Source organism: Leucoraja erinacea, chromosome 7 (genome assembly GCF_028641065.1).
Source record: "Leucoraja erinacea ecotype New England chromosome 7, Leri_hhj_1, whole genome shotgun sequence".
Lineage (NCBI taxonomy): Eukaryota > Metazoa > Chordata > Chondrichthyes > Rajiformes > Rajidae > Leucoraja > Leucoraja erinaceus.
In genome coordinates, this window is record NC_073383.1 from 54,478,733 (window position 1) to 54,498,543 (window position 19,811).

The 19,811-nt window shown below is 43.5% G+C and overlaps 1 protein-coding gene across 1 annotated transcript in view; it reads left to right on the forward strand.

The window, feature by feature from the left end:
* The first annotated feature begins 530 nt into the window (after positions 1–530).
* The window catches only part of gpr39 (G protein-coupled receptor 39), an 86,956-nt gene continuing 67,675 nt past the window's right edge, over positions 531–19,811 (forward strand). The window contains exon 1 of the mRNA XM_055638613.1: positions 531–1,985. Coding sequence (XP_055494588.1) covers positions 1,166–1,985 — 820 coding nt within the window. The 5' untranslated portion in view covers positions 531–1,165. The remainder of the gene's footprint in view (positions 1,986–19,811) is intronic.

Below are 19,811 nucleotides of genomic sequence, written 5' to 3' on the forward strand. Positions count from 1 at the left end.
GTCATCCTTATATTAAGATCCTTAAAAGACACTTACAAACTTGCACTTACAGTACTTGGAGATGTTTCTGTGACATTAAAAAGATGCTACACATGTGGATGACAACGGCTAGAAGATAAAGGCTAAATAACAGAGCATAACACTTGCATAAAATTAAATGCTTTAGCAGGAGCTTAACAATGAGGAATGATTTGAATGTGGAACTCACCACCACACCACGAGCAGCCGGGACAAAACTTACTTCAGTTAAAATTATTTAACAGGAACCACTTTTCCAAAATACTTTTTGTAATATGGGACTCAGTGTTGCATGAGGCAGTGAAAGCAGACATTGCTGATGATGTGGCTCAGACAGGCTTGACCCACGAGGAAGAGAGGTGCGTGGGAGCTGGCCAGAAGGAATTAGAGGAAGTGTTAATTGTGTAAAGTATTAAAAAACAGAATAGACTGGTTGGTTCATACAGCTTGCTATTCCACGCTGGTGCATTTTTTAATGTAAAACCATCAAAGTGTGATTTCTTCAAGTTTTTATTTAAAATTCAGAAGAGAAATAATCAACCCAAGAAAAGCTAAAGAGTAAGTTATGCAAAAAGCTATTGGTAGCTAAATGAAACCACAAAACTGAGTGCAGGAGACTTGCAGTAATACTCATTTTTATAGTACGCTTGTTTAAACATTACAAAGGTTTGTTAGCTTAGGAACAAATTACTCATTCATTTTCTGTCACTCTACCCTTGTTTCTGCATTCAAGTTCAGACAGGTTGGTTTGTTGAAAGCAGATTACTCCATACTTCCGGTTACGCCACAGTAGGAATGCACCAATTCATACGCATGTGTTTAATATTTAACAGAATCCCATGTTCTGAAGTTCACATTCAAAGATTCAGAGAGAGAGAGAGAGAGAGAGAAAGGGTGCTTATATCTTGCAGCTTTCTGGCAAACAAACAAGGATGAACAGATCAACCACTTAATCTTTGGACAAAGAAGAATTAATGAAGATTTCCAGGAAGTTGAACTTTTTGGTGATTGGAAGCAGATTGTTCCTCAAATTCGTGGAGACAATTATACTTTTCGTTGTGCTTTATGTGTAACAGTTGAACTGGTTCTGGTTTCTCTTCCGCTACTGTCTTTCGGGTGAATATTTTTCTAAACTTTTTTTTAAAGCATGGGTGACCACATTTTGTGTGAATCCCATTTCAACCATGAGCATGTACCTGAATTGGAAGTTAAAATGTCAGTCAAGATTTTTCTGACAATATTATACAGTATCATTCTTGTGGCAGGGATAATTGGAAATAGCTTAACCATAAAGGTCGCACAGGTGCTGCAAAAAAAAGGTTATCTTCAAAAGAGCGTTGCTGATCACATGATCAGTCTCTCCTGCGCCGATTTACTTGTTCTAATACTGGGAATGCCTGTGGAATTATACAGCGTGATATGGTATCCATTTTCTACAGCCAGTGGAAACACAGCCTGTAAGATTTATAACTTTGTGTTTGAAACATGTAGTTATGCCACAATGCTGCATGTTGCTACTTTGAGCTTTGAACGCTACATTGCTATTTGTCATCCGTTCAAGTACAAGTCTGTATCTGGCTCACGAACCGTGAAGCTGATTTGCTTTGTCTGGCTGACTTCGTTTTTCATAGCCTTGCCACTCCTTTTTGTAATGGGCGTCGAGGATCCATTGGAGCCCTTTGGTAAAAATGGCCACAACTCTCTTCGCAGTCACTGTGACAACAGAAAGTCAAACCAAACCATTTGCACCAACCTCAGCTCCAAACAGACGGTCTTTCAGGCAAGCATTTTCAGCGCCTTCATTCTGTATGTGGTGATTCTCATCTCAGTTGCGTTTATGTGTAGAATGATGATGAACACTTTAATTGGAATGGAGTGCAATAACATGGATCCTAAAGGTAAAGACCAATCTAAACAAAGGAGAACAAAAGTAGAATCATCAAGAAAACAGAGCATTATGTTTTTGGGTAAGAACATCAACATTTACTAATGTAATATCTTTAATAAATGTGGGCAAATCAAACCAATGCATGGAACTGGAGGGGAAGGATAGTGCTTAAGGTACATTCTTCCCTTTATTTTTGTGATGTACTTTATATCCAACTCCACTGTTGCCTATAAGTGCTCTTTGAACTATATTCACAGTATGTTAACCTTTACTTCAGTCCTGTTGTGGGAGCATGGTAGTTTGGTTTTGGTCAGTTTCATTAAAAGTGTAGGAACATAATTTATTGCTTATATATAGTTGCACTTATTCAATTCCTAATGTATCACTGGAAACAAATGGCCACACAAGTTGTGCTGATTGGTTTGGCCTGCAATAATTGGAACTAAACTGGGTGAATATAATTGCTAGAAAATACATGTGGAATGTTGGCACAGCGGTAGAGTTGCTGCCTTACAGCACCAGCGACCCGGGTTCCATCCAGACTAAGGTGCGGTCTGAGCGGACTTTGTACGTTCTCCCCATGATCACGTGAGTTTTCCCTGGGCTCCAGTTTCCTCCCACACTCCAAAGATATCCAGGTTTGTAGTATAAGTGGCTTTGATAAAAATTGTAAATTGTCTAATTGTGTAGGAGAGTGCTAGTGTACGGGGATTGCTGGTCGACATGGACTCAGTGGGCCTATTTTTGTACTATATCTCTGAACTAAACCTAAACAAAACTAAACATGTGCATGTTTAGTATGAAAGATATAAAGCTTCATCTAGAATATTCTTCCCCAAACTCAATAGGGTGATTTCACGAAAGGTCACTGGAGCATAGATCCTCACCCACGTGACCGCAAAATCCAACTGAGGTACAAACGTCACTTCCAGTACATGTTATTGATGCTGAAAACGCGCACTTTCAAACCTGTTAAAAACCGTGAAAACGGCCCGTTTTTGAGCTGTAAATAACTGTGCCAGTTGGGGTGACCGTGAGGCACAGTTTTCCTGCTTTACAGTCCAGAAGATAGATAAAAACAAAGGTAAATACAAGAGGGAGCTGAAGACAAAATAACAGCGGAAGTGGTTAGTGGACATTCGCCGTGGAGATATAAAGATAGAAAATATCGGGAATTATCGCGTTTGCTCGCTGCATTTCATCAAAAGTAAGGCATCATTGATGTTTTGATGAAATACAGCGAGCAAACGTGATAATTCACAATATTTTCTATCTTTATATCTCCACGGCGAATGTCCACTAACCACTTCCGCTGTTAGTTTGCCTTCAGCTCCCTCTTGTATTTACCTTCTTTTGTATCTATCTTCTGGACTGTAAAGTAAGATAACTGTGCCTCACAGTTACCCCGACTGTCACAGTTATTTACAGCTCAAAAACGGGCCGTTTTCGCGGTATTTAACAGGTTTGAAAGTGCGCGTTTTCAGCATCAATAACATGTACTGGAAGTGACGTTTGTACCTTAGTTGGATTTTGCGGTCACGTGGGTGAGGATCTATGCTCCAGTGACCTTTCGTGAAATCACCCTATACTGAACATGAAATGTCCAATTCCTGGCACAGTTCACGCTGCTGGTCTTCCCCAGCTTCCAGACCTATATTCTGCCTGTACAGACAAATGAGTGTTCAGGAGAGTGTCAGGGTGGATGTGTGGCATCTTCTGCTGTGTGGAACTCTGTTTGCGCCGACTTGTGAACTGTTCGGGTTACGAACACTTCTCGCCAACAGAACCTATACAGAAACTTGCAGAAATATAGTTCTCTAAAGGTGCATGACAAAAGTGTTAATTAGGAGGGATGCTGCCCATGACTACAGTTGTAATCATAAAAGGAAATAAAATTCAAACTAACAGTATTTTGTCTTGGGTACACAAAATTGCTGGAGAAACTCAGCGGGTGCAGCAGCATCTATGGAGCGAAGAAAATAGGCGACGTTTCGGGCCGAAACCCTTTTTCAGACTGATGGGGGGTGGGAGGGGAGAAGGAAGGAAAAGGGGAGGAGGAGGAGGAGCCCGAGGGCGGGGGGATGTGAGGAGACAGCTCGAGGGTTAAGGAAGGGGAGGAGACAGCAAGGGCTAGCAAAATTGGGAGAATTCAACATTCATGCCATCAGGATGCAAGCTGCCCAGGCGGAATATGAGGTGCTGTTCCTCCAATTTCCAGTGTTGCTCACTCTGGCAATGGAGGAGACCCAGGACAGAGAGGTCGGATTGGGAATGGGAGGGGGAGTTGAAGTGCTGAGCCACCGGGAGTTCAGGTAGGTTATTGTGACTGAGCGGAGGTGTTCGGCGAAACGATCGCCCAACCACCGCATAGTCTCCCCGATGTAAATCAGCTGACATCTAGAGCAACGGATGCAGTAGATGAGGTTGGAGGAGACACAGGTGAACCTTTGTCGCACCTGGAACGACTGCTTGGGACCTTGAATGGAGTCGAGGGGGGAGGTGAAGGGACAGGTGTTGCATTTCTTGCGGTTGCAACGGAAAGTGCCCGGGGAGGGGATGGTACGGGAGGGAAGGGAAGAATTGACAAGGGAGTTGCGGAGGGAGCGGTCTTTGCGGAAGGCAGACATGGGGGGAGATGGGAAGATGTGGCGAGTGGTGGGGTCATGTTGGAGGTGGCGGAAATGGCAGAGGATTATGTGTTGTATTTGCCGGCTGGTGGGGTGAAAGGTGAGGACCAGGGGGACTCTGCCCTTGTTGCGAGTGCGGGGAGAGAGAGCAGTGTTGCGGGGTATGGATGAGACCCTGGTGCGAGCCTCATCTATGGTGGCGGAGGGGAATCCCCGTTCCCTGAAGAACGAGGACATTTCCGAAGCCCTGGTATGGAATGTCTCATCCTGGGAACAGATGCGGCGTAGGCGGAGGAATTTGGAGTAGGGGATGGAGTCTTTACAGGGGGCAGGGTGGGAAGACGTGTAATCCAGTCTTTTGTCTTGAATGTGGCGAGGACATGGCTTATAGTTTAAATTGTGAATTTTATAGATTTTATCATTTATTCTTGTAGACTCAAAAGCAACTTCCTCAAAACCCAAATAAAAATAAAAATGTATATTTAATGTGAGATTCACATCACTTTCAAAGTATTTTATAGGACTTTGGTGCCAGTAAAGAACATTTTGAAACGTGACACAGGAAGTGTAGAAGCCTGTGTTGTCCTCATTCACACGAATAATAAAACACAAAGTGTAGGAGGAACTCAGTGGGTCGGGCAGCATCTGGGGAGCGAATGGACAGGCAACCTTTGGTGACAAGTGAAAGTCTGAAGAAGGGTCCAGCCCGAAAACAATGCCTGTCCATTCACGCCCCACCAAGTTCCTCCAGCTGAAGATGGACACAAAATGCTGGAGTAACTCAGCGGGACAGGCAACATCAGTCTGAAGTCACCCATTCCTCTCCAGAGAGAATTACTTCAGCATTTTGTGTCTATCTCCGGTTTAAACCAGCACTTGCAGTTCCTTCCAACACGTTCCTCCAGCTGTTTGTTTTGATCAGGATTCCTGCTTCTGCAGTCTCTTGCCTTCCCACAAATAGCAACCTCTTTCAAGATCCAAAGCTAGACACATTTATTTCCCTACTGCCCCAAAAGTGTCATTTTTGTCTGAGAATCGTTAATGTTTATTTGTCAGTATTGATCAGACTAAAAATCTAGGGGACGGCGGCTCGGGCAGTGATGGAAATTCAAAAGCATCTTTAAGCCCGATGTTGTTGTAACAAACATTGAACAAAAACCCCACAAATTAAGACATAAACACTGCCGTCTTTAAATTTAGGCAATCCAAATTTTTTTTTAGATCAACTATTAAAGTAGATAGACACAAAATGCTGAACTAACTCAGCAAGTCAGGCAGCATCTCTGGAGAAAAGGAATTGGTGACATTTCAGGTCAAGACCTTTCTACAGACTGGGACTCAGTCTGTGTCTATCGAAATGTCATCAATTACTTTTCTCCAGAGATGCTGCCTAAGTTGCTGTTACTCCAGCATTTTGTGTCTATCTTTGCTGTAAACCAGCATTCTTTCCGACAACTTTTAAAGTAACTACATTAAAACACTGATACAGAATTTTATTTTCTGCTTTGCACAGAGATTCTGCAGCAGATTCTGGAATAACATAAATAAATAGCCCTATTCATGTGATGTCACTGACCAGTGCAACAGTACTTATTTAGAAAGGTTTTGAATTTATTCAGAGTGCCTGGTATCAGAAAAGATCACTTGGGATAGGGCACATCTTCCACTATGCCTTTTCTCTGTGTGATCTGTATCTGTTCAATCACAGCTATTCACAAAATCTAAAGATGCTGCAGCCCAAAATAAGTGGCATGTGTATTACTGACAGTACCCCACACCCGACTCGACTACAGAATTATATAGGAAGCCATTCCGTCTAACACCAGAGTCTTTGAAGAGAAATCCAGTTTGTTCCACTCTGCTCTTTCATCAACCTTGCAATTTTCCGTCCCTTGTAATGGTTATTGATGATTCTGAATAGATCTCAGCCAATGCATCCTGTATCCTAACAATTTGTTGCCTGGAAACACTTTCCATGATGCTGGCCCTTACTTTTGCTAATCACCTCAAATTGGGCCTTTAGCCCCATTTTCATTCCCCAGAAGATCAATTTTTTGTCACTGATAACTTTCCAATTAGAAGTTTATAATTAGTTTAAACCTTAAGGTTTGGTGGACTTATGGGCCTGTCCCACTTAGGTGACTTGAACATTAAAAAAGACTGGTCTGCCAACAGCTGCTGACAACCTTCTACTGCTGCACCACAGAGAGCATACTAACACATGGCATCATGTGGTTTGAAAATGAAAATATGGTTAGTTTGAAGTAAAAAAGCACTGCCTGCAAATGGTTGTTTGGGGCGTTTCCGGCAGATGTTACAAGGACGTAAAAAGGCTCTCTCTCTCTCTCTCTCTCTCTCTCTCTCTCTCTCTCCCCCCCCCCCCCCCTGCCCTCTAGACTCCCCACTGTTCCCCTCTCTCTCCCTTTTCCTCTCCCTATCCCTATCCCTCTCTCCCCGTCGGTCAATGCCCCTATGTTCTCTCTCTCTCTATTATTATTATTATTTTTCCTCTCTCCCCTCCTCTCTCTGCCACGTTCGTCTGATCTCCCCATCCCCCCCTCTCCCCTCCTCTCCTCCTCTTCCCCTCTCCTCTCCTCCCCCTCCTCTCCCCCCTCTCTCCACTCCCCCCTCCTCCCCCTCTTCCCCCTTCCCTCTCTCTCCCCCCTCCCCCTCTCCCTCCCTCTCCTTTCCCCTCTCTCTCTCCCCCCTTCTCTCCTTCTCCCCCATCCTCTCCCCCCCCCCTCCTCCTCCCCCTCCCCCCCTCTCCTCTCTCTCCTCTCCCCCCTCTTTTTCTCCCCCTCCACCCCCCTTCCCCACCATCCCTCCCTAAACCCCCCTCCCCTCCACACACCCCTACCCCCTTCCCTCCACCCCTCCCTACCTCCCCCCTCCTTTCCTCCCTCCCTTCCCCCCCCTCCCCCCCCCCTTCTCCTCTCCACCCCTCCTCCCCCCCTCTCCTCTTCCCCCTCCTCTCCACACCCCCTTCTCTCCCTCACCCCCCATATAACCATATAACCATATAACAATTACAGCACGGAAACAGGCCATCTCGACCCTTCTAGTCCGTGCCGAACACATAATCTCCCCTAGTCCCATATACCTGCGCTCAGACCATAACCCTCCATTCCTTTCCCATCCATATAACTATCCAATTTATTATTAAATGATAAAAACGAACCTGCCGACACCACCTTCACTGGAAGCTCATTCCACACAGCTACCACTCTCTGAGTAAAGAAGTTCCCCTCATGTTACCCCTAAACTTCAGTCCCTTAATTCTCAAGTCATGTCCCCTTGTTTGAATCTTCCCTACTCTCAGTGGGAAAAGCTTTTCCACGTCAACTCTGTCTATCCCTCTCATCATTTTAAAAAACCTCTATCAACCCCCCCCCCTTAACCTTCTGCGCTCCAAAGAATAAAGCCCTAACTTGTTCAAACCTTTCTCTGTAACTTAGTTGCTGAAACCCAGGCAACATTCTAGTAAATCTCCTCTGTACTCTCTCTATTTTGTTGACATCCGTCCTATAATTAGGCGACCAAAATTGTACACCATACTCCAGAATTGGCCTTGGGGGGTAGTTAGTGTGTGTAACGCTGCATGCCGCCGCTGCCCCCCCCCCCCCCCCCCCCCCACACAACCGCACACGTTGGGGGAACAGACCCAACGGGTCTGCACTTGGTCTGTTACTAATACATTTTTTATTCAATGGCCGTTGTTTTCTGACCTGTGTGGATGTGTAATCAACAAATACTATGATATAAAGCTGTAAAACAGCTTTGTACATTTTCTTGGAAGAGAACACAGCATAATAATAAATCTTATAAGATACGCTTGAAGCTTCAGAGATTAGTGATTGCACTAAGCGATAATTAAAATTCCACCAGTTCAAAAAAATAGTAGAGTCAATCTAGACCATCTAAACATCAAAACACCAGCGAGGAAATTCAGTGAACTTAATGGAATCAAATATTGAAACCTGAGGCTTTGGATTAAATTTAGGGATTTTTAGAGATACAATGTGGACCACGCGACCATCTATCACCCGTACACTAGTTCTATTTTATTCCACTTTCGCAGCCTACACACTAGGGGCAATTTACAAAGGCCAATTAACATACCAACCTGCACATTTTTGGAATGTGGGAGGAAACCAGAGCACCTGGAGAAAACCCACACAGTCATGGAGAGAACACACAAACACTGCACAGATAGCACCCAAGGTCAGGATCAAATTGGGATCTCTGGGCTGTGAGGCATTAGCTCTATTATTGCGTTACTGTGCCATCCCTACGTTCTGCTACAAATGCTAAGGTGAATACAGATGAATTTCAAACCCTATTTTAAGAATGCTTGTTAGTTGAGACGGTCCTCATTCCATAACATTTTGAATCAAATTCAATTATCTTTCCTTTCCAAGGGTCAAGAAAATTGGTTTGACTGTGGCTTACGTTTGGTCTCTGAACTCAGATTAATTTATTGTCACCAGGATGTAATGAAATTAATTGTTCACTTGACACTCAGTAAGCAGTAAACATACAGTAATGAATGCAAAGCAGCTGATTACTGCAATCCAACAAAGTGCCAAAATATTAAAGTACAATACCAGAATAACCAAATGAGGTATGTCTAAGAGTAAGCTGTGAAAGGGGTGATTAGTTCAGAGTCTGGTAGCTGTGGGGAAGAAACCATTCTTAAGTTTGGATATCTGGGCTTTCTAGCTTCTCTCTTTTACCTTCTGGGAGAAGATTAAGAAAAGGGAATGGCCAGTGTGGCAGGTATCCCTCACAAATACTTCCAGCTGTCATGATAAAATTCACCATGAAGATGAACTGGATGGAAAAAATCTGATGAGCCTGTGATGGACTGGGCAGTGGTCACCACTCTCTCTGTGGGTTCAGGCAGTGACCATACCAGGCTGAAATGCATCCCATCAAAAATACGTTCTGTAGCACATATGTAGAATTGAGAGAATCCTTATGGACATGCCACATCTTCTCGGATGCCCAAGAAAATAAATATGCCAGCGTGCTTCCTTGATCATTGCTTCAGTGTGAAGGGACCAGGATAAGTTGCTAGTGATGTGCATGCCATGACATTTGAAGCTCTCAGCCAACTGTACAACAGCTCTTTGAGTAGGACAGGGTTTTGTTACCCACTGACCATTAGGTCAACAACCAACGCTTTCCACTTCCTGACATGGCTAGGTTATTGCTCTGACACCACATTCTCCCTCCTTCCTATACTTCCACTCATTGTGGTTGATGTTGTCGACCACAGCTGTTTGGTGGACAACAGCAGTTTGACAAACTTAAAAATTGTGTTAGACACAAAAAGGTGGAGTAAATCAGCGGGTCAGGCAGCATCTCTGGAGAAAAGGAATAGGTGAGGTTTCGGGTCGAGACCCTCCTTCAGAGTGAGAATCAGGGGAAGGGGAAACGAGAGATACAGAATGTGTAGAAAGGAACTTCAGATGCTGGTTTACACCAAAGATAGACCCAACATTTAGTAGTAACTCAGCGGGACAGGCTGCATCTCTAGAGAGAATAAATGGGTGACATTTCGGGTCGAGACCCTTCTTCAGAATGAGAGTCAGGGGAGAAGGAAACTAGAGATATGGAGGGGTAAGGTGTGAAAACAACAGATCAAAGCAGACATTGCTCAAGGAAAGGTAGAATGCTTCATCGATGGCTGAAGGGAAGGTAACAATGAGTTATAAAAACACTAAAAATTAATCAGGAGAACAGTGACACTAGAAGGAGAACTAGTGTTGGGGGGGGTGGGGGGAATGGAGAGAGAAGGAATGCAAAGGTTACTTGAAGTTAAATAAATCAATATTCATACTACTTGGTTGTAAGGAGATATGCAAAGCGATATTTGTTTCGACACACACAGATGGTGGGTGACTGGAACATGCTGCCAGGGGTGGTGGTGGAGATAGATAAAAGAGTAGCATTTAAGAGGCTTTTGGATAGGCACATGTATATGGAGTGAATGGTTCAGTTTAGTTTATTGCCAGACAAAAGTGCTGGAGAAACTCAGCGGGTGAGGCAGCATCTATGGAGCGAAGGAAATAGGCAACGTTTCGGGCCGAAACCCTTCTTCAAACTGATGTAGGGTGGGGAGAAGAAAGGAGAAAGGAAGAGGAGAAGCCAGAGGGCTGAGGGAGAGCTGAGAAGGGGAGGAGACAGCAAAGGCTACCGGAAATTGGAGAAGTCAATGTTCATGCCGCTGGGGTGCAAACTGCCCAAGCGGAATACGAGGTGCTGCTCGAATAAACCTCCTAGTTTATTGCCACGTGTACCAAGGTACAGTGAAAAGTTTTTGTTGCGTGCTAACCAGACAGCAGAAAGAAAATACATGATTAAAATCGATCTATTTACAGTGAATAGATACATGATAAGGTATAGATAAATTATTGCTATTGAGGGAATGCAGCGTAGGTTCACCAGTTTAATTCCCGGGATGGATGGACTGACATATGATGAAAGAATGGGTTGACTGGGCTTGGATTGACTGGAATTTAGTAGGTTGAGAGGAGATCTTATAGAAACATGTACAATTCTTAAAGGATTGGACAGGCTAGATGCAAGAAAAATGTTCCCAATGTTGAGCGATTCCAGAACAAGGGATAACAGATTAAGGATAAGGGGTAGGCCATTTAGGACTGAGGAAAAATTGAGGAGATGAGGAAAAAAAACTGGAATTCTCTGCCACAATAGGCAGTGGAGGCCAATTCATTGGATGTCTTCAAGAGGGAGTTAGATTTAGTTCTTTGGGCTAAAGGAATCAAGGGATATGAGGAGAAAGCAGGAACGGGGTACTGATTTTAGATGATCAGCCATGATCATATTGAATGGCGGTGCTGGCTCGAAGGGCCAAATGGCTTACTATTTATCTACGTTTCTTTCCATGTTTCTAAGGGAATAATGTTAGGAATGTAATAATGTAAGGATGGAATGGATGTGGATAATCGATTATGTGCAGAGAGATAAGAGTTGGCCTTTGCATCATGTACACCACACACATTGTGGGCTGTGGGCTGTACTGTTCTGTTTTACAACAGTGCCACTTATTTCTACATATCTTTCAATTAGCCCCAAAAAAAATCTTAAGAATCCAAATCTGTTGAGTTGCTCCAGCATTTTATGTCTTTTTTTGGCAACTGCAGTTCTCTGTGTCGACATCTTAAGAATCAGTATGCATAACTTTTACCTCACCACTGTTTATTTTGCAAAAAAAAAAATCATATTTATCTTATAACTGATTCCCGCACATTTAATCTAGATTAGATTACAATTCACTTACATGGATGAGGTCATATCATAAAGTATTAGAGTGTCCGGAGAATAGACTCAGACAAGTATATGTCATTTTGTTGCAAATATCATCAATTACAGGGTTAACTTCTGCAGAAGCAGCAGAGAATAAAGAAAAATGGTAGAAAAAAGCTCATTGCTATAATCCTTCTATTCCTTGCCGGGTTGCTCACCTTTACTGAGATCTTATTAAAGTTTTACATTGGTTCATTATTACCTCCTGCTTTTTACATTCTGTACCTCGTGATAAACCTGAAATTCCATTAGCTTTTTTGTTGGCCTTATCAACCCGAGATGCTATCAATAACGTCTTGCAAATCTGTATATCCAAATAATTCTGCTCTCCCATTAGATTGTGTTGTCTTCACTTAGTATGTAATCATAGATTGTTTCTTAAACCAGAATTATCACCTTACACTACCTGACATTGAATTCTAGCCTCCACAACAACTAAATTCCATCAATATCCTTCTACAATTTATTGTAATATTTAAATAGATAGACTGTATCTCCTAGCTGGGTATCACGAGCAAACGTCAATACCACTTACTTATTCCATACATAGACACATAGATACATAGACAATAGGTGCAGGTGTAGACTATTCAGCCCTTCGAGTCAGCACCGCCATTCAATGTGATCATGGTTGATCATCCACAATCAGTACCCCATTCCTGCCTTCTCCCCATATCCCTTGATTCCGCTAGTCCTAAGAGCTCTATCTATAACTCTCTTTTGAATGCATCCAGTGAATCGGTCTCCACTGCCTTCTGTGGCAGAGAATTCCACAAATTCACAACCCTCAGTGTGAAAAAGTTTTTCCTCATCTCAGTTCTAAATGGCCAACCCCTTATTTTTAAACTGTGTCCCCTGATTCTGGACTGCCCCAACATGGGGAACATGTTTCCTGCATCTAACGTGTCCAATCCCTTAATAATTTTATATGTTTCTATAAGATTCCCTCTCATCCTTCTAAATTCCAGTGAATGCTCGCCCATTGCTCCATTCTTTCATCATATGGCAGTCCTGCCATCCCGGGAATTAACCTCGTGAACCTGTGCTGCACTCCCTCAATAGCAAAAATGTATTTCCTTAAATACTAAACAGATTGGACCAAACTCAATGGTAAAACTACAAATTAAATTATTGGTAAATAGACATTCATGCCCACAGTAGCCATTTAGTTTTTGTTTTTAGTTTTAGAGCTATAGGGCGGTAACAGGCCCTTTGGCCCACCAAGTCTGTGTCGACTACTGATCCCAGGGACAATTTTACATTTATACCAAGCCAATAAACCTACAAACCTGTACAACTTTGGAGTGTGGAAGGAAACCGAAGATCTCAGATATAAACCACGCAGGTCATGGGGAGAGCATACAAACTCTTTACTGACAGCAGACGTAGTCAGGATCTAACCCGGGTCTCTGACACTGTAAGGAAGTTGCTCTATCGCTATGCCACCATGCCGTCCTTGCTTCATATGGAGTGAATTATTTTCCCTGCATGGCATGCATCCAGAATTCATAAAACTATGGACGCAGAATGGGAGCTAGACTAACTAAAATAATGCAACGTCACAGTTTTTTTTTGTCTGGCTAAGTCCACCTGTGGAACATTGTTTACAAGATTTGTCTCCCCACAAAAAAATAACCTTTATTTTACATCTGCCACATATTGGCAAGCAAGGTTCGATCTGAACTAAAAGGTTCCTACCAGAACCCGTGTATTCCAACATTTTTATCAATCTTTCTCACAGCAAAACTGCATCTCACCTTTAATAACCTTTGCACTAGTGTGTAGATAGTTTACAGAACAAATAGAAGTGGCCAACCCACGCTGAATCCATTCAAGAGGCAAGGTCATTAACATAATGTTTTCTTATGCGTTTTATCATTATTCAACATAATCACTTTTTTCTCACATTATGCGTAGCTTTGACCTATTCATTTAACCTCTCAATATCGCTCTGCAAATTCTTCATCTTCCCACATTATTTTAAAATCATTTGCAAATTTGTCTTCATACCAACAGCTACAAACCCAGCAGACCTATCACCATAAACTTGGCAGATATATAGAATGAGGTGCTAGAGAGGGTAGTTGAGACAGAAACTATAACAACATTTAAAACACTTATGGACAGGCACGTGAATAGGTAAGATTTAGAGGGATACAGATTAAACACGAGAAGGTGGGACTAGTGTAGATAGGGATTCTTGGTCCGTATTTGCAAGTTGGGCCGAAGGGCCTGTTTTCATGCTCAATGACACCATTACTATCTGCCAAGGTGGATTTGCAGTTGGCAATAAACTTTACAACCTACATGACTTTGAGATATGGGAGGAACCCTGAACACTTGTAGTAAATCCACATTATCGGAGACTGAACTCGGGTTGCTGGAACTGCACAATTGCAAATCTACTGGTTATATCACTGTTCAGCCCATGCTAATATATTACCTCCACCATTAAGTCCTCGTCATGCTACTGAGTCAGTCGGGCATTGTCGATCCACTTTTAGCCAAAAAGGCATCAGTGTTAATATTCCAACTGATATTAATTTATTTTTATGCATTTATCTGCTAATCGTTTTCCCGTTCTAAAGCACAATGTATGTGTAATCGTGGAATCCATTCAGTGGTGCATTTCAGCATCCAAGCCAAAAACCATTCTGAGACAATTGACTTCTAGCCCAGCTGTGAATATGGATCCCACATCTCCCTCCCTCCTTCCATCCCTCTCCCTCTCTCGCCCCCTTTCCCTCCCTCCCTCTCCATCATCGGATATCAAATCTCCTGCCATGGCTCAATGACAAAATTAGCTCTTGTATATATTATATAAAATATATATATTTTTGTCAGTTAGCATTTATAAATTTAAATTAATTTCTACATCCATGACTGTATATTTTGCAAATTAATATAATCTCTAAACACTCTTGGAAAGTTATTGATGTCTTTCACAAATACTTCAGAAATTTAGACCAGCCGTTCAAATAACCATTCACACACAAGTTCATAAACCATTGGGGTGATTGCCCAATTTGTACAATGAAGAATCAGGATAGCTACAACAAAATTCTTTATTGCATTAAGGTTTGCAGACCCTTCAGAACAGCCACCCATTCCTTAAATGAGAGCTGAGGATGCCTTGGTAGGAGTTAAGATGATCAATGTTGTAGGGGTCATAAGGTCATGTGATAGGAATGGAATTAGGCCATTTGGCCCATCGTCTACTCCGCCATTCTATCATGGCTGATCTCTCCTAACCCCATTCTCCTGCCTTCTCCCCATAACCTCCGACACCTGTAATAATCTATCTATCTCTGCCTTAAAAATATCCACTGACTTGGCCTCCAAGGCCTTCTGTGAACGAATTCCACAGATTCAACAACCTCTAACTAAATACATTTCTCCGGATCTCCTTCCTAAAAGAAGCAGAGTCCTCGCTTATGCTACACAACCTGCCCTTCCATTTATTTTCGTTACAAGGCGTGATTTGCTTGCTGATAGATTCACTCTTAATCCTGTTTGTTGGTGCTCATTTCCATTACATCACATCGCTGCCGAGATTACTGGGGTGCATACTCATCTCAATGCTTCCACGCCTCAATTCCTCAATTAGACTCCCAAATTTCCTTGAATTTGATGGTATTTCCTGAAATTTTCAAAAATCCTTCCTGCGTGCTATTTGTTGTTAATTTTTTTTGCGAGCACACGTTAACAACACAAAGAAGAACAAGCCAAAACAGATCTATGTAACTGCACCATATCTGCCTGCTTCTGTTACTCACTTGTACAGTGTTATGCAGAGCAGCTTTCGTTATCTTCGTTTTTTTCAACCTTCTCTCATGCGTCTCAGTCTCTCTCTCCCTCCCACTCACTCACCCTCCCTCCCTCCATCCCTCTTTCCCTCCCTCCGTCCCTCTCTCCCTCCCTCTCCCTTACTCACTCTCTCTCCCCCCTCTCTCTCCCCCTTTGTTTTTTCTCTCCCTCTCTTATTCCCTCCCTCTCTCCCTCCCCCTCCCCCCTCTCTCTCTCCTCTCTCCCTCTCCTCCCTCTCATTCTCCCTCTCCCCACCCCTCCCTCCCTCCCTCTCTCACCCTCCCTCCCTCTCTCCCTCTCTCCACCCGTCCCTCTCTCTCTCTCGGCCCCTTGAGCCCATTTACTATTCTGTAAAATCAAGGACAATCCCAATGTAACTTCAATCCCACTGCCCACTCTCACTTTTCACTGCTAGACTTATCCAGAATTCTACCACTGCCTGAAAAATAATCAATGGCTCAACTTCCACTGAGAAAGAGAATTACAAATACTCACTGCTATACGAGAATTTTCACAAACAGTCTGTGACCCATATCACTGTGGCCATAGTGCTATGTTTAAAACCCATAGCGCTGCAGCCGGTAGCCAACAGCTCTTGGTTTAAATTCCCCCGCATTAAACTGACAGCGCTCTGTTTAAAACCTTTGAGTGCCAAACCGGCAGAGCTGTGTGCGTCACCTTTACACCCCTTCGCGGGCCGGTTGCGGAAATTTACCAAAATTCTTCCATCTCCCTAAAATTATCCAAAGACAACCAGTATTTCCTGAATTTCGTAGAGTTTCCTTCAAATTGGAAACACTGACTCACCTGGCTAACCCCAAAACATACTCTTGGCAGAGGCCAATCCAATTATCCACCTTAGTCCCTCCCCATCTTATCAAGATTCAGTTTTCCTTTCTCTTGCGACTGTGCCTTCCTCCGATGCTTTCTCTTCATCAGTATCTCAGGGCCCAAGTCATTTTTAGGCCTGATCCTGTGGCATTCTCACCTGTTCCATCACCCCAGCTCACCAACCACCAATGTACCTCTCTGGCACTTGCACCTGTGAACCGCATTATCTTTGTTTTCCTTCACTAACTCCATGAATACAAGGAAGATCTATATGCATGTTGCATGTGCAAGATTTATTCTGACAGACACCATGTCCTGGTTCTTATAAAAAAAGAATTATTAATAATGAAAACTGCTGGAGGCAAAGAATATTAGGCAGCATTTCCAGCATTTTGTTTTCAGATTTTCAACTACTGTAGCTTTTCTTTCTATTTTTGAAGATAAAGGCTGGTTTGATGAAGCTGAATAAAATTATGAGAATCTAAGTGAGATGAAATAATTTTCTTTAGTCAGGACACCAATGACACGGGACCACTAATTTTAAATACTAAAGAAAGGATCAAAGTAAAATTGAGGGAATAAAATCAAAATCTTAATCCAATGAATTCCAAAGAATCTCTGGAGTAGGAGTGGTCAAAACTTGTTTGATAACTAATGTGGGTTTGGAGACAGAAACACTCAACCTAGTTATGGCCAATTAATGTGCCAAAGCCTACATAGTTATAGAGCAAGAAAAGAAAATAGAATTGATCTGACATTGTCACATTGGCCAAACCACCTCCCATTGTGCCTGTATTTTTGTACAATTCTCTGATTCAATTACTTACTCACATTTTATGGTAGAAATCAGCACGCAGTTTGCATTAACCTGATTGATGATATTACTCGATCTACATCACTTCATTAATTTACTTACCAACAGAAGCTAATAGCATCATTGCTCATCTTGTGACCATTTAATGCAACAAATGTGGCAAATAAATCACTGAAACATTTATTGAAATGTAGTAATAATCTACTAGTTGCACATAGGATTTAAAAAAACAACGGTAAGAATAATTCAAAGCTTAAAATAAGGTTAAGAATGCAATGTTAAAAATACAGAGAGAAGTAAAAATAGAAGCTAGAATCTTGAGCAAAGAAAGCAACAACAGTGAATTAGGCAGCATCTGTGGAGGAGAATGGACAGATGTTTAGAGTTAGGACACTTCTTTGAGATGTTGTTTGTCCATTTCCCTTCACAGATGCTACCTGACCTGTGGAAGTCATCCAGCAGTTTGTTCTCTGTTGTTAGAAATATCTGTTTATTGTTAAGTATAATGAGTTCAAATACAGCATTTTAGATTGAGATTAAGAAACCATAATAATATTTGCAACTTCCCATTGATTCATGAACTCATAATAAAGATATTTCATTACAACACAAGATGTAGGAATGGGTGTATGTCATTTGGCCCTTCAAGTCTTCTTCACGAATTCATTGCCATGCCATTTTCCAGTATTATCCCCACGTCCCTTCATTCCCTTAATTGGCAAGGTGTTTAACAGCAACCTGAAGGATACAGCATCTGTCCAGGCAACCTGTCAGGAGCTGGAGAGCTGGTTGAGAGCAATGGACCGGTCGGGGCTTCCCGGCAAGTTCAAGGCATGGATTTACCAGCATGGTATCCTGCCAAGGATACTCTGGCCACTGCTTGTCTACGAAGTCCCAATATCTATCGTAGAGAGATTGGAGAAGAAAGTCAGCAGCTTTTTCAGAAGGTGGCTGGGACTGCCCAGGAGCCTTAGCAGCATCACCCTTTACGGAAATAACACCAAGCTCCAGCTGCCCCTGAAGTCCCTGGAGGAGGAGTTCAAGGTGACTCGGGCCAGAGAGGTGATGCTGTACAGGGACTCCAGCGACCCCAAGGTGGCTCAAGCAAGGGTGGAGGTGAAAACTGGGAGGAAGTGGAGAGCCGGCGAAGCCGTGCTGCAAGCAGAGTCCCGGATACGCCACAGAGTCCTGGTGGGAGCAGTGACTCGGGGAAGAGCAGGCCTGGGAATCTTCCCATCTCCCCAGTTTGACAAGGCCAAGGGGAAGGAGATGGGTAGGCTGGTCCAGGAGGAAGTGAGGGCAGTGGTGGAGGAGGAGAGGTGTACCAGAGCAGTTGGATTGAGGCAGCAGGGAGCCTGGACAAGGTGGGAGCAGGACATGGACCGAAAAGTCTCATGGACTGAGCTCTGGCAGGCTGAACCACAGCGCATCAAGTTCCTAGTCCAGGCAGTGTATGATGTCCTGCCCAGCCCATCGAACCTCTTCATCTGGGGCAAAGCGGAATCTCCAGATTGCCCGCAATGCTCAGGCAAGGGGACGTTGGAACACATCCCGAGCTGTTGCCCAAAGGCTCTTGGGCAGTGTTGGTACACATGGCGTCATGACCAGGTTCTCAAACCCATTGCAGAAGCCATCAGCATGGGAATCAGCAGCTGCAGATGAGAACACCCCACCACCCAGATGATCACCTTCGTGAAGGCCGGAGTGCAGCTGCCAAGAACCACAGCAGCCAGGAATCAGTCAGGAAAAATGGCGACTGCGCAGGACTGGCAGCTTTCTGTAGACCTGGTGAAACAGCTGAAGTTCCCACGGCACATTGCCACGACCACCCTGAGGCCAGATATCCTCCTGGTCTCAGAGGCGACCAAAAACATCGTCTTGTTGAAACTGACAGTGCCGTGGGAGGACCGGCTGGAGGAGGCCCACAAGAGGAAGATGGCCAAATATGAAGAACTGGTCATAGATTGCCGCAAGCAGGGCTGGAAGGCAAGGTGTATGCCCATCGAGGTTGGCTGCAGAGGTTTTGCAGGGCAATCGCTCTACAAAGCCTTGAGTGCACTGGGTATCAACGGAGTGGCAAGGAGAAAGGCCATCAAGAACACCACAGAGGTAGCGGAGAAGGCCTCGAGATGGCTCTGGATCAGGACAGGGGGTCCATGGGGAGGTGCGAATGCCACCTGAACACAAGTTGTGGATTGATCAACCACGGCTGGGTCGCCTGGGTGAGGGTGTCTGATGTTGAAAGACCCGAAACACCCAATGACCCCAGGTTACATCACTGATGATGTGTTCAGGAGCATCTATCGATGTATTTGTATCAATGTGTTTTTCCATTTGTTCTCTAATCCTCTTGTAAAAAAGTCAAAGATTGTCTCCCCCGAATCACTTGCAGTTGCTGTAGTTTTGGGTTGAAAGCTTGTATCAGGACAGAATGGAGAGAGTTGATAACCAGTAAAAAGTGGAGAGGAGCGTGGTGAAACAGAAACCAGTGGAT